Genomic DNA, 14,565 nt, shown 5'->3' with positions numbered 1-14,565 from the left:
GTCAGTGAGTCTGTTTCCTTTTTTGTAAAATTGGAAATTTTACTAGAACATCTGTAAGCCTTTTTCAGTTCTGAAATTTAATAATTACATATAGCCAGGAGCCAGAAGAAAAATGCTGTCTTCAACTAGAATAGATGTATAAAGAAGAGGAAAGCTCATAGATCCTTAATATAAATATTCTTTCAGACAGATACTAGAAAAAGACAAGAGCAAAGAAAGGGATATTAAAGGCAGTCATGTACACATCATTAAGATACAACATACAGTACCTTGTCAGGAAAATACATCCTATGGTAATCTTCAAGTAGAAAATAAAAGGGAAATGATGTTAAGAAAGCAAGAGAGAAGCTTCGTGAGTCTTGAAAAATTACTTAAGTGAAATATTAAGCTTATTTTCTTATAAATACAGGGTCACTTAAAATTTTTTGTATGAAAATGGTAATGTTTAGCCAGCTTAAAGGAAAAGGGATCTGCATTTTTAAGAATATTATATTTTAAGAATGCAGTTACTATAAGCACAAACTTGTAATAAATGTTGATAATGTTATAATGGGTTCTAATGTTCATGATCAACATATTTATAAAACTGTTTGCATACAGTTAATATGGCAAAACAGTTTGTAGCTTAAATTGGTATTCCTTTCTGAGTCTTTATACTGTGCTATGGACTATTTAATAAGTAACCTAGAAAAAAGCTTCACTAGTGAGATTTACTATCATATTATTTGGGTGTGTGTTAAAGTGGTTAAACAGGTAGAGCTAACTTTTCATTAGCTTGTTTTAGAGGTTATAGATTTAAAGTTTCTTTTGGTTCCCCTGACAGTGGAATATCATATTCTTTTGGATTTTAAATCTTAAAGTAACCTCAACTTCAACAAAAGTTGTTTTATGTGGTTCATCAATTTAGTATTCAGAATTATATATAGTGCTGTGCTTACTGGTTTTGAAACTCATTTGTAGTACATGAAGCCTTAACAGAGTTTCAAACTGCTATTTAAAATCTGATTTTCCCCCCTATAGAAACAAGTATAATTTGGGATTATAGGTTTATCCATACATCTAGTACCTACTTTTGTGTGGAAAATACTAGAGATAATATAATCAATTATATGTTTACTGTGTAAAGTTTTCTAAAATTTAAAACAAGAATATAGTCATAAAACACATGAAATGCATTTAATATAATATAGTATCAAAGTGTACTGTAACTGTAGTCTTTTTTTTTTTTTTTTCAAACTTGCAGTATATTTGGATGGGTTAAGGAAACCAATCAGAACTGTACAATGAGTAGGGCTTTGGGGACAGAATTACCATAGATGTTTTTGGGTACCCATTGTGCTAAAAGCTTTGTGAGGGTAAGGTATCTTTTATATACATCTTCTCTGTAATGCCTGACACAGTGCTTGGTGCATAATAGGTGCTCAGAAAATTCTTGCTAAATGTACAACTGCTTTTAAAAATATCTCTTTTGGTGCTTATTTGAATTGCATGTTTCTTTGTAGGAAGCAGGTATATCGGAGATTAGTAGTCTTTATTATTTTACTAACAGTCTTTTTTTGAAAATTGCCTTTCTCAACAGCACTAGTGGCTTCTCCTTAGACACTGATATGTAAAGTGTGCATAACTTTTGCAACACATGAATCATTCCAACATCTTTTTATTCCTCACAAAGTTGTTGCTATGTTGCAAAGCCTCATAACTTCTGTTGGAATATTGTCTAGCCTCAGATGTTTTGTATGTGATTTTCTTTTCACAAAATCAGACCCTTTTTACCTCAGCCTTTAAAACCTGCATCTGCCTTATGCAGTTGTGTATGGTGGGTATTTATCATCAAAGCACTTTAGTGCTTTCTTCAGCTATTTTATTGAGTCAAGTGTAGTGTGTGTCAATGTAGGTAAACTTTTCTGGCACTTTAAGACAGTGTGCTTCTCCCAAGTCAGTCATCTTCTAGACGTTCTGCATCAGGCTCAGAGCACTTCAGACTTTATCTCCTCAATCATGAACTCATGTAATGTGTGGCTGTCCAGGAATTAGAGGAAAAAGAAATCATTATTAGTTGGTGGCATCAGAAATGACTTGAATGAAGAGGTCAAACAACGGTTTAGGTGTTAAGGGTGGAATTTACTGATTTCTTTAATCAGATGTACTATAGTTCTCACATACTACAATGAAAGGGCCTTGATTTTGTGCAATTCGAGGAGTTAACCATTCACATCATAAATTGTACAGCCTGAGTTAGCATTACATGGCAGTCCCTGGTACCCAGGAATAGTAATTTGCATTATGGCTTTGCAGTATTGTTTTCTAGATTGTTAAAGTGAACTGTTTTCATTTTAACATTTGGATAATCTAAAGTACAAAAAAAAGTAAAGATCACCCATAATTCCACCATCCTGAATTTATCACAAGTAACACATTGTTGATCTAAGGTGTGTAATACATGTGCATGTATTCATAGGATGTTAATGTTTAAGAATGTTTTTCCCCCATAGGTTCACATCATACATGTTCTGTTAAAGAATTTACATTTTCTCTAATCTTGGAAATCTAAAAACAAAGTTCCTTTTATATTCTTCTCATTCTGGCTTTTATGCTCAGTTATTTTGTGGTTCTCCACAAAAGATTTATTTGACTTTTTAAAAATACAGATACCAGGTTCCTGCCATCTGGAAGTTTGGTTTTGGTCGCTCTGATGGGGGCCCCTGCTTCAGTATTTTCTAAAAGCTCCTCAGGTGATTCTCATGCAGGCTGCTCTAGACTGGAGCTTGCAAATTAGCATCGTTTTCGTTCCTCTCTCTCTGCCTTTCGGTTTGCAAATTGTTTAATATACTTTACAGTTTTCAAAAAACTTTTACATTGCTTTATTTGATTCTCACAATAACACTGTTAAGCAATTGTTTTTTTTTGATACGATAGAAAAGTAACCTATAAAGAACTCAGTTACTTTTTCTTTTTTCACACAAATCTCATGTATGCATGTGTGTGTGTGTGTTATCTTCAGATGACAGAGATTTTTTTTTTTTTGAGAGGGCATCTCTCATATTTATTGATCATATGGTTGTTAACAACAATAAAATTCTGTATAGGGGACTCAATGCACAATCATTAATCAACCCCAAGCCTAATTCTCAAGTCTCCAGTGTTCTGAAGCATAACGAACAAGTTCTTACATGGTGAACAAGTTCTTACATAGTAAGTTCTTACATGGTGAACAGTGCAAGGGCAGTCATCACAGAAACTTTCGGTTTTGATCACGCATCATGAACTATAAACAATCAGGTCAATTACAATTATTCGTTTGATTTTTATACTTGATTTATATGTGAATCCCACATTTCTCCCTTATTATTATTACTATTATTATTTTTATTTATTTTTTAATAAAATGCTGAAGTGGTAGATAGATGCAAGATAAAGGTAGAAAACATAGTTTAGTGCTGTAAGAGGGCAAATGTAGATGATCAGGTCTGTGCCTATAGACTAAGTATTGATCCAAGCTAGACAAGGGCAACAAAACATCCACGGATGCAGAAGATTTTTCTCAAAAAAGGGGGGGTGAGGTTCTAAGCTTCACCTCTGTTGATCCCCAATTTCTCACCTGATGGCCCCCCTGCAACTGTGCCTGTCTTAGGTTGTTCCTCCCTTGAGGAATCTTACCCGAGATGACAGAGATTTTTAAAAATATTCTTTTGGTGTTTTTCAGATTTATTATGAGTGAATTTTTTTTTTTTAGTAGCTTTTAAAAAATAGTAAGATGAGCTACTGAGTGACTGTTAGAAAATGATTTAGAAAAATGATTTTCTTTTAGAAAAATGATTTCATTAGTAAAATACCAGTTTAATAGAAGAGAGGCTGAAACACATACGTAACCAATTAACACAAAGCACAGTCTGATTATTTTAAGATACTGGATGCAACTGAGGGGAGGTTGCTGGAAACATTAATGTTCAGTTTGGCTCATAATCTGATTCTTCTCCCCTCTTCGCCAACAGAAATGTTATGACTAAACGTTTTCTGTTTTATAGCTTCTGTAAATGTTTAAGGGGAAAGTTTCTCAAGCCACAAAGATTTTTTGGCAAAATTAGTATCTACTTATTAAGTGGACTTTGTTTTTGTTTTTATTTGGGGAGGTATTTCTGAACTTGAAAAGGAAAATTGTAAGCCCTTATAAAGACCAGTTTGCCTTTGCAGGAGAAAAGCAATGAATGATCCAGGATCCTTTGTTAATAATTCTGAAATACAGACATTCTGAAAACTGAAAGCTTTTTCTTAGGTGGCAGAAGTGAAGTTATCTGTAGTCTTGATTTATTTGTAGTCTTGATTTATACCATTTGACATGAATATGCATATATTTCATTGCAAAAATATTTCAGTGATTGAAGCCACTCAGAGGTCTAAATTAATAAATGGTATATATGCCATATACTTTCCTGAAGTCTGAAAATTCTGAATTATGCTTAATTCTGAAAATTAAGTATTTGTGGAACTATACAAATATTTGTTGCGTAAATAAGGAAGTGTTTCTAGTGTCATCTTTCTTTGGTATATACATTTTTAACATTGCCATTTTTCTCTAGACCCAAAATCATGCAAAGAGCATTGCAGTGTACTTTATGTAATTTAAAAATAGCCATATGTTACTACTATGATCATTAAAAGATGTGAGAAGTTATTTTTGCTTCCATATTTTTATTTTGTTAATTCAGATTATCTTTACTGCTCATTTTATTTTCTAGTTTTGCTTCTCCAAGCATTAAGGTCAGGATTCGGTCTGTATTAGACTTTCAGCTGGCTCCTTCTTCCTGGTCATGCTACTTTCCTTTGGGACCAGTTCACATTTCTGCAGCACATGCTAGATTCCTTGAAGGACAAAAGATTAGTTGATTAATTGCTGTAGCAATTTTGCTAGCACAGGCTTAAATGGGAGATGGGAATATAAATGGTTACTGATGTGCAAAAATGTGCTGAAGGTGGTGTTGCATGTTGGAATTTAAAGGGGATTTTGTTTTTCTACATTACTTCTCATTTAGTTACGATTTAAATTTGTGACATCATAAAAGTTAGGAACCCATAGATGTACGTTGTAGCATCATTAAAGTTGGGAGTGTACAGTCTTTACTGACAGCATGGGATAGCACAAGATGCTAGTTTGACTGGCTTGTCATCTCCTAATCTTTGTCTCAGTGAGGGCCAAGAGGAAACCTAAATGTTGTTTACTGCTAGCATCCAACCAGGACTTATTTTATTATCAGTTAGGAAATACATAAGGCTTCATGATCTGCTCACTGTTTAGCATCATAGTAGGTTCTGGGCTAGATGATGAACATCAAAGCTTTTTAAGATGTGAGTTCTATTTGGTATGGGGGAGGAGTGATTCTTTTTTCATAAAGGAAGAAATTACAATATAGTTTCTATTTCAGCGTGTAAAACAAGCCCAAAGTTAAAGATTATGGAAACAATCAAAAGCTAGTATGTAAAGTTTCAGTTTTCTTAAAACACTGTATACCTATCAGGTTATTCCTACAGTTTCATCATTGTATGTTTGAAAATCTTGTCCTCATGATTTTTGTTTATAAACCGATGACACATTAAATGTCTAGTACTTCAGTGTGATACAGCTATTAAAAACAGTAAGAGATAGCAAAGTCGGACCTTTTTGTGTACCTCTGCCTCTTGTTGCCTGTTTGTCATGAGGCAAGTTACATAATCTCTGCGAGTCTTACAATTAAAAGTTTCATAGATGTGGCTTTTGGAGCCTCTATTTACACTAAAAGGTAACATTTTTAGCAACTAGCACATTTTAGCTATTCAAAGATCTAATGGTTTTGCGAGTTTGAGGAGTGGAAATAGGCAAGGTTAAATCAAAAAAAAGCACTGCTTGCACCAGCTTTGTAATCTGATTAACTTTTCAGCATCAGTTTCCTCTTTTGTAAATGAGGATAGTAGTTTCAGAATAGTTATGAGTACAGAATAAATAAACATAGTAAAGTATGTGAAGCATTTTTCCTAGTGTCTTGCTCATGGATCCGTGATGGTGACTGCTGGGGTGATTTTCCTTGAAGGAAAATAGAGCAATGTGCTGAGTGTATGTGGTTTGTCATTATGCTGAAGGCTGCCATTTCAAAGATAATATTATCTTTAAATTGAATTAACCACTCCTTTTTAGGATAATGTCTTGTAAGTAGGTCATAGTAAGATATAGTAGAGAGAATTCAGGACTGGAAATGAGAAGCCTCGGCTTCCATTTCTGACAGTGCCCTTTACTTTGGGTATGCTATTTAACCTCTCAGGCTCATTTTCTCTTTTGTAAAATTGTGACTGCCTGCCCAAAATCAATTGAATTTTTTTTTAACTTACTTATATTAATAGCATTGAAATGATCTGAAGGAGTTCCCCCCGAAACTCAACTCTGCAGGATATTTGGTGTGTGTAGGAAGTGGGGTGGGGTGGGGGCGTCCTATGTGTTAAAAAAGCTTACTTCTTTAAAAAGTAGCAACTTGCAGGTTTTTATATTATGGAACTTTCTCTCACTAAATATGGAAGAATTTAGTGAGCCTTTTCTCACCTAATACTGTTTTCTTTTTTCAGGGAAGGAACATCTTATTTTTTAAAATAGATTAAAATATTAAATGAACAGGTTTTCTTAGTCATTGAACTTGTAGTAATTCTAATTGATACTTGCCCGAAAGTACAAGCAACTGACTTTGCAAATAGGGAATGAAGTCCACACTAAGCTCAGTACTTTGTTTCTTTGTTAATTCCAACAGCCCTCAGGGCAAGGAACAAATCCTCTTTAACCTCAGTGGGTAGAAGCAAAATCTCCAACTTAATCTAGTTTTTCATATACCTGGCAGAACCAATACCTTGTTTCCCTTTTTATCATGGATTTCTGGAAAAGGTTCCAAATTGGAAGTAGATGGATAGGGCTGGTGAGGAGACTAAGGAAAGGAAGGTATCCTAACTTTTTTTCATAGGTACCTCATAGCTAATCTCTATCCAAGGGATCACAGAAACTTGAGATAGGTACAGGGCAGTTCCTGTTTTAGGCACAGGGAAAAATTGATTAGTTGGCTCAGGAAGGAACATCCATTCACATTTAAAAATAAGGAATTAAAAAAATTTTTTTTTAATACTAAAGTTCCAGCAGCTGTATTTTTAATAACATTTCTGATATATTAGGGGTTGTTAAGTAGGTTTTTGTGGACTAGACTGGAAACAAATTTTTAGCATTGGCTCTTCGGAAAACTTTTTTTTTTAAGTGTAGAAAACACATTTAAAGTTCCAGCCACCAATCTGTAAGGTTTTGAAGATGAGGGTTGGGTAGGGGACGACAATAGTCAATCTGGAAGCTATTAACAGTTTCAGTCTGAAGTAATTTCTACTTGCCTTAAATCATTCGAATCAGTGATTATGTTAAGTACCCAGCATGATGTCTATTTAGGCCTTTGGAGCAATACAAAATAAGCATAAAAGCTGTTACTGTACTTAAGGAATTTCTTCTTCATACTGTGAAGAGAGATAGATGTATTTGAATACAGGACAATATGTGGTCAACTGATGGGTTGTAAGGTGTAGCTTCAAGTATGAGCATTTTATTTCAGAGAAATCTTGTTGAAGAGAACTTAGGGACAGCTTTGGTGGGGGATTTGAGTGTTGAATTTAGCATACAGACATCTGGTTGTATATACAGTTAGAATACCATTGAAAGGTGCTGCTACTTCTGAGGGAACTGAAGATTAAAGATTTTGAGTGGTGTAAAGGCAAGCATATATGTCAAGTCAGTTACGACAATAGGTTTATATATATAGGCCTGATTATTTGCAGTTTATTTTAGGGAAATGGCATGACATTGGTAATAAGGCTTCTTTTGTTTGGAATGGCTGTGAGCAGGTATTTTATAAGAAGTTGGCATTAGCTTTGTCAGATGATTTGGGAGTAGAAAGTGATACTGCAGGGTTAACAATCGAATGTTTTTTGCTCTTAAATTAATAAAGTATTGGTTGTTAGCCCATTTTCCTTCTTCCGCAGGTAAAAAACAGGAAGCAGATGAGTTGAGTGGAGATGCTTCTGTGGAAGATGATGCTTTTGTCAAGGTAAAGTGTTAAATACTCAGGTTAAGATGTTTTTTTTGAGCCTAGTATTTTGCATGATGAACTCATGCATTTTACTTGAACAATAGATAATGATGGAGGTAAAATAGAGACTTGTGTAATATTGCCAATTAATAGTTGGGATCTATAATACATTTTATTTAAATAAGTTAAATGAAACATAAAGCTAAAAATAATGTTTGCCCAGGCCTTTACGTAGAAATCTGAGGCACAGGAGCCAGAGGAACAGCTACAGGACAATTGATATGCTAGTTCCTGGCCATGGTACTACAGTGAAGGATACTGATAATTTATTTTTCATCTGCCCATTGCATTTTGTATAGAACTTAGATTAATGTAGTCCTTAAAATGGAGAGAAAAAATTGCCAATGTGTTATTACTTGCTAAAGATCAAATTAAGAAGTTTGTTTGTTTTGCCCTTTAAATAAGCCAGGTCTTTATATAATTTTAATTGGAGTTACGACACTTCTGTATACTCTTGTTTTTCATTGTAGTTAGGGTTTTTGTTTTATTTTCCTGTCAGTGAAACATGATCTGCTACTTACTGATTGTTAGGTCTTGAGTAGTATGGCATTTGCAGGAATGATTAAATGAGCATAGTTCTTAAATCACGTACATTTATACCCCATAGACTCCCATTTTCTGTGTACATTTAGTCCATATTTTCATAACATGTCAGGCTGTCTGTGTGCTCATCATGAAGTCAGCTCATGTCTGTTCACCTGTCTATCTCTTCTACTGCCTAGCTCTCTACCTTCCCCACATTGCACATAGACCACACAGCATGCCACACATTCCACACTTTGTACCTTGCACTTTGGGGGCAGGCACAGAGAAATAAATGCTTGGTTGAGGAGTTAACTCTGAAATCAGATAATTTTAGGAAATATTTGCCCAGAGATCCATTAAAATTGATGATTATATGCCTGTGGTCAGCCTTGTTTGAGCCTGTAAGAGCTGTTCAGTCTCTATATTCTGTTATCTGTGTGGTATATCTTCCTTTAGGTTTGTTCCTTTATTCTTATTTTCTCTAATTGTCTTTACTAGTGAGTGTGTGATTAAGCAAAAATTATCTGTAAGCTGGAACAATATTGTGACTTACCAAAAAAAAAAACCATAACTTTTCTATTCCTAGCTTTCAGCTCTTCAATTTATGAAAATATTAGAAAATATTAGTAATTTGAAATGTTATAAGGACATATATACTTCTCTTCAGCATAATAGTACTGTCTCTTACATGTGCTACAAAGGATGCCTTTGTGTTGTCATTAAATTAACCTGTCATAATGTCTAGAAGAACAAAAGAGCTTTAAAAAAATCTGTTTAAATATGTCTTTGGTTTCTTCTTTATATTTCTTTTTCACTTTGGAAATATCAGCATATGTGATGTATTTGGTAGGAATTAAGTGGTTTACATTCCATGTGTCCCAAGAGTTGGTCATTTTGGAATGTATATAGTAGTGCTGGGTACATACCACCAATTGCTTAGATATATGAATAGTATAGGAATTGCTTTCATTTATTAAGTGAGGAGAGTGATCAAAAGCTGGCACTTCAGAATAGATGAAGTTCCCATGGTGACTTCCCTTGATTTTATTCTTTGCACCTATTCTTGTCATGCAATTACTTACTCCAGTTTCAATCCCCAGTGTTACCCCCTCCCCACACACACGGTGAGGGTTCATCAGCCTGCTGTTCTAGAGATGCCCTGCTCCCCAAGCACTCTACATCCCAAAACAATCACTCTCTTTGTCCACCTTCCTTAGAAATGTCTATTCTCTCACTGCAGTTAGCTGTGGTTGATTTATAGTCATGGCCCTGCCCTTTTCCCCTTTTAACTTAGAAACTTTTTCTTAAATCTGCCAGATTTACTGTAAGATAGGAAAGAAGGAAAGAATGCTCATTGCTTTCAGTGCTTTCTCTGCAATTAAAGAGGAAACTGAGCAGATTGCTGCTTTTCTTTGTTTCTTCTGAAGTACTGTATATCCGTCAACTTTGAAGGGCAGACAGACATTCCTTCACAGAGATAATCCCAACCTATGCTCCCCTGGCTAATTGGCATAGTGAAAGATTTCAAAACAAATACATTCAAGTTAATTACATGCATTTTTTTTCAAGAACAAATATTGGTATAACAGTTGATAATCCATATTACTAAGTAGAAATAAACTTTGTATTATATAACTGCCAGGGTTTTTAAGTTAAACTATGGCATATGGAGAAATCAAGTCATTTCTGTGAAGTCTTATCTTGTAGGACAGTTCCTGGGATGTGACTTGGTAAATATTAAGTAACTGGAACTTGATAAAGTCTTCATTAGCAGTCCAGTTAGGGAGTATTTCAGTGTGAGAGATTTGGAAACTCAGATTTGGAAATTCTCTATGATCTTGGTGTTAGAACCCCTCTATTTTTATAGTTAATATGTAAGGTAAAATTATTGGACTTTGTCTTTTGGTATAATGTCAAAATATGGTAAAATTTTAAACATTTAAAGATGTAAATTACCACAACGTTTGGTGGATAGCCTACACTACTTTGCCTCTAGTTGTACCAAATTTTCTTACCATTAAAAGGACTGTGAATTGGAGAATCAAGAGGCACCTGAACAAGATGGAAATGATGAACTAAAGGACTCTGAAGAATTTGGTGAACTTGAAGAAGAAAATGTGCATTCCAAGGAGTTACTTTCTGCAGAAGAGAACATGAGAGCTCACGAATTAATAGAGGCAGAAGCAATAGAAGATATAGAAAAAGAGGACATCGAAAGTCAGGTCTTTAGCCAGTTTTTTTAAAACGTGGCACAGATAAATTACTAAATAACTAGTATTTTTTTCTAGTTCAATGTGAAAGTCTCAGAATTTTCCAAAAATATATTTTTTAAGTTAGTTTTAAATCACACAATCTTAAAACCTAAGATGACCTTTTAAATTTTTTATTATCTTTCACATTTGTATATATTTTTACATAGTAGCTATCATGCCATAAGCTGCTGTTTATTCATATAATATTTCACATAATATCATAATGACTTCATAATCTTTGTTATATGAGAATTTATTAAACTGCTTTCTGTTTATCTAATAGCCATTCCTTTAATTTGAGACATTTAAGTTTAAGTTGTTTTCTACCCCCTGCAAATTGAGTGTACCGCTTCACTCGGACCTTGACAACATTACCTGGTGGTAGTTTTTTTTCTTTTGCTATCTCAGTAGATATAAAAGACTAAGTTCATTTATTTGGTTATTATCACGAGTGGGGAAATTAAGGGAGTTTAAAGGCATATAATTTTTTTTTTTCTTTAAATGAAATAGACCGTTTTTTCTGCTTTGAAGTAGGTTAGTATGTCTTACGAAAAATCAGTGGATTAGGGAGTCAGTGCAGTTAAGTATTCATGCTTAGAAAGCTTCTGTTCTACCCAGTCTACTAAATGAAGGGCTTAAGAAAGATTTTTCTAATTCTTTATCAAAGTGACTTTTTATGTTGGCATAAAAATATAGTCTGAACTATTAAGCATTGACTTAGTACCCACAGTATCATAGACATTGTACAGGACACGAGGCAAATGATAACTGGTTATAGCATAAAAGCATTCTCATGTTGCCTAGATATTTTGTAAAGCAAAGCTATTGTATACCCTTTTGCTTAGGAAATTGAAGCTCAAGAAGTTGAAGATGATACCTTTCTAACAGCCCAAGTAAGTTTATGTTTAGTCCTATGAATTGGATCATGTGGGTGGAAGGGCCTGGAAAAGGATTCTTACTCTGACTTCATAATTCTCTTATACATAAAACTATCTTAAATTTACTACTGAGTTACTTATATTGTGTATACAAAATACTTATAACTGGCAGCTGAAATTTCCATTGCCACAAAGGTAATGGGGAATTATTATAAGAAGGTTCCTAAATTTTTCAGAATAAAAAAGAAAAATAGCCCATCCTTTCAGTAAAATATAATTCTGGTTACCAGTCTTTTGGGAAATCTGCACTCTCCTTGATTTCTATCTCTAATGTTGGTATAAAGTAAATCATTTAAAAGTACTAATATCCTTTTCAAAGTTTTATTTAAGATTTTGTTAAATAAATCTTAATACTCCTAGGATGGGCATAATATGAAAATGATAAGAATCTCTGTTCGAGGTATATTTGGGGTGTGTATGTGTATGTGTGTGTAGAAAATGACTGCTCTTGCATTGTGTGTTAAAATTTGCTTTTGGTACATACAACATACATAGTGTATATTTTAATGCATGGTTTACAGATACTATAAACATAGCTTAATTTCTGTAGTGTTTTTTTTTAATTGTCCTGTGCTTTCTCATATCTGTACTTAAGAACCCATTGTTCATCACACTCTATAGTATACTTTTAAATAGAGGTAGGAATTCTGTCTGCTACATGTTATAAAAAATAGTGATCAGATCTGTTATTTTCTCACTGTACTATTTAGAGTATATAGTGGGGCTCATATTCATGGAATGCTTAGCTGATTGCCTCTGGTCACACCTTCTTTCCTGCATGTCTCTTGCCTTTGAAATGCTGGTGAGCCCATATATTGTCTCTCTGTGTTTATTGCAGTGGGGGAGAAACTGCATATAAACAAAAAACATATATAAACAGTATTTCTAGGAAAAATGTTTCTGATTATTTGGAATATACAGGAAGGAAATGTTAGGACATGAAAGTGTATAATAGACATTTCCCATGCTATCCTCAAGTAACATTAATTTCTGAATTATAAAAAATAGAGGAAGAAGATCAGCTCTCAGATCAGGGGACTACCTTCTCTGGATTACTAATGTGCAGAAAGGTGGAGTTGAGCTCTTTGTATTATCTGCAATTTCCATCAAGGAATTCTTTTAATTTCCATCAAGGGCCACTCCTACGGTTATGCAGGTTGTGAGTTGGTTAAGACATCGTATTTTAGGGTCCCCATTCCTTTAATAGACGCTATATTTATTATAAGAATTTAACTAGATGGAATTAAAATATCTTAAGGAATGGGTACCTTCTTCTGATTTTCAGAAATCTTTATGGGACCGGGATGGCCCTGTTCCCATTCCATCCTGATAATGAGAGAACACTTACTTATTTCTCATCAGGGGATAAGTTTTACCTTACTGTATCAAAAGATAGGGAGGTTACATATTCAGAGAAGTTTTAAGTAAAATTACCTTTTTCCTCTCTCTAAATAACATGTAGTAGAACATCTAAAAACATATATAAATGTATTCTGGTTCCATCATGATCTAAATGCTTATAAACATGCTTAATGTAAATATTGTCCCATGTGCATTCAGGAATATTTCATAGAGTAACCATCACCCAACTTCAGCTGTTATCAACTCACAGGCAGTCTTGTTTCACATCTATAACTCTATTTTAAGTTTTCCCTTTCTGTATTGTTGAAACAAATCCTGGACATCATATTTCACTTAAAAATTTTCTGTATGTAAAAGAGAACTCTTTTATTTTTGACATTATCATTTTTAATATCAGATACACAGTATTCAAATGTTCAGTTGTCTCATTTTTAAAAAAAAACAGGTTTTGTTTGAATCTAGATTTGATTAAGATCTATACAGTGTGACTGATTGAAATGTCTGTTAGGTGTCTCTGAATCTATAGGTTTTCCCTCAATCCTTTTCCCCCAACTATTTTATTTTTTGAAAAAATTGAGTCATTCATCCCATAGAGCAAGGGTTGGCAAAGTTTTTCTTAAAGGGCCAAGTAGAAAATAACTTAGCTATTATGGGCCATATGGTCTGTGCTACAGCTGTTCAACTCTCACTGTTGTGTGAAAGCAGCCATAGGTAGGGGGTAAATGAAGGGACATGACTATTTCAATAAAAAATATTTACAAAAAGAGGCATTGGGCATAGTTTGCCAACCTCTGCTGTTGAGCTTCCAAAGTCTAGATTTTGCTAATGGTGTTCCTGTGGAGTCTGTCAACATACCCCTTTGTGTACTGTATTTCCTGTAAATTGGTAAGTTGGTTATAAGATTTTAGAGGCTTGCTATCCAGCTCAGACCCCTACCCCAACACAAACAAGTACTTCCTACGTAGTATTGTATTCTTCCACTTGGATACACATAATATCTGTTTGTATCTTCTTCATGAGGGTACCTGCCAATCATTGATGATCCATACCCCATTGCTCAGAGTGGTGATATTCTATCATTGCTTCCTTATTAGCTTGAAGGAATGTTCCTAGAAAGAGAAACTTCTTATCTACTGTTTGGTAACCCAGTGGTGCTGTTTACAAAGGAAAGCCATATATATATTTCTTTTCCTTTTATTTACCAATTTTCAGAATAATGAGCTGGTTCATTAGCATCTCCAGTAGTGACTGAAGTTTGTATTTTCCCTTTTTTCTCTCTTAGTTTCATTTTGAAATCACAGATTTAAATTTATTTTATGTATTTCAGCCCTTTGTAGTTATTACCTTATTAAG

General features: G+C 34.0%; 1 protein-coding gene across 4 annotated transcripts in view; it reads left to right on the top strand.

Moving 5' to 3' along the window:
* SLTM (SAFB like transcription modulator) overlaps positions 1 to 14,565 on the top strand; it is a 41,490-nt gene that overhangs the window by 4,410 nt on the left and 22,515 nt on the right. For 2 of the 4 annotated variants that reach the window (XM_017669419.3, XM_017669417.3), the window contains exons 3-5: positions 8,008 to 8,093; positions 10,685 to 10,882; positions 11,758 to 11,805. In XM_017669419.3, coding sequence (XP_017524908.1) covers positions 8,008 to 8,093; positions 10,685 to 10,882; positions 11,758 to 11,805 — 332 coding nt within the window. The remainder of the gene's footprint in view (positions 1 to 8,007; positions 8,094 to 10,684; positions 10,883 to 11,757; positions 11,806 to 14,565) is intronic. The other 2 variants (XM_017669420.3, XM_017669418.3) reach the window with 1 other exon arrangement.

The sequence above is a fragment of the Manis javanica genome, chromosome 8, assembly GCF_040802235.1.
Source record: "Manis javanica isolate MJ-LG chromosome 8, MJ_LKY, whole genome shotgun sequence".
NCBI lineage: Eukaryota > Metazoa > Chordata > Mammalia > Pholidota > Manidae > Manis > Manis javanica.
Note: the sequence above shows the minus strand (reverse complement) of the source record. Positions and strands in the feature narration are given on the sequence as shown.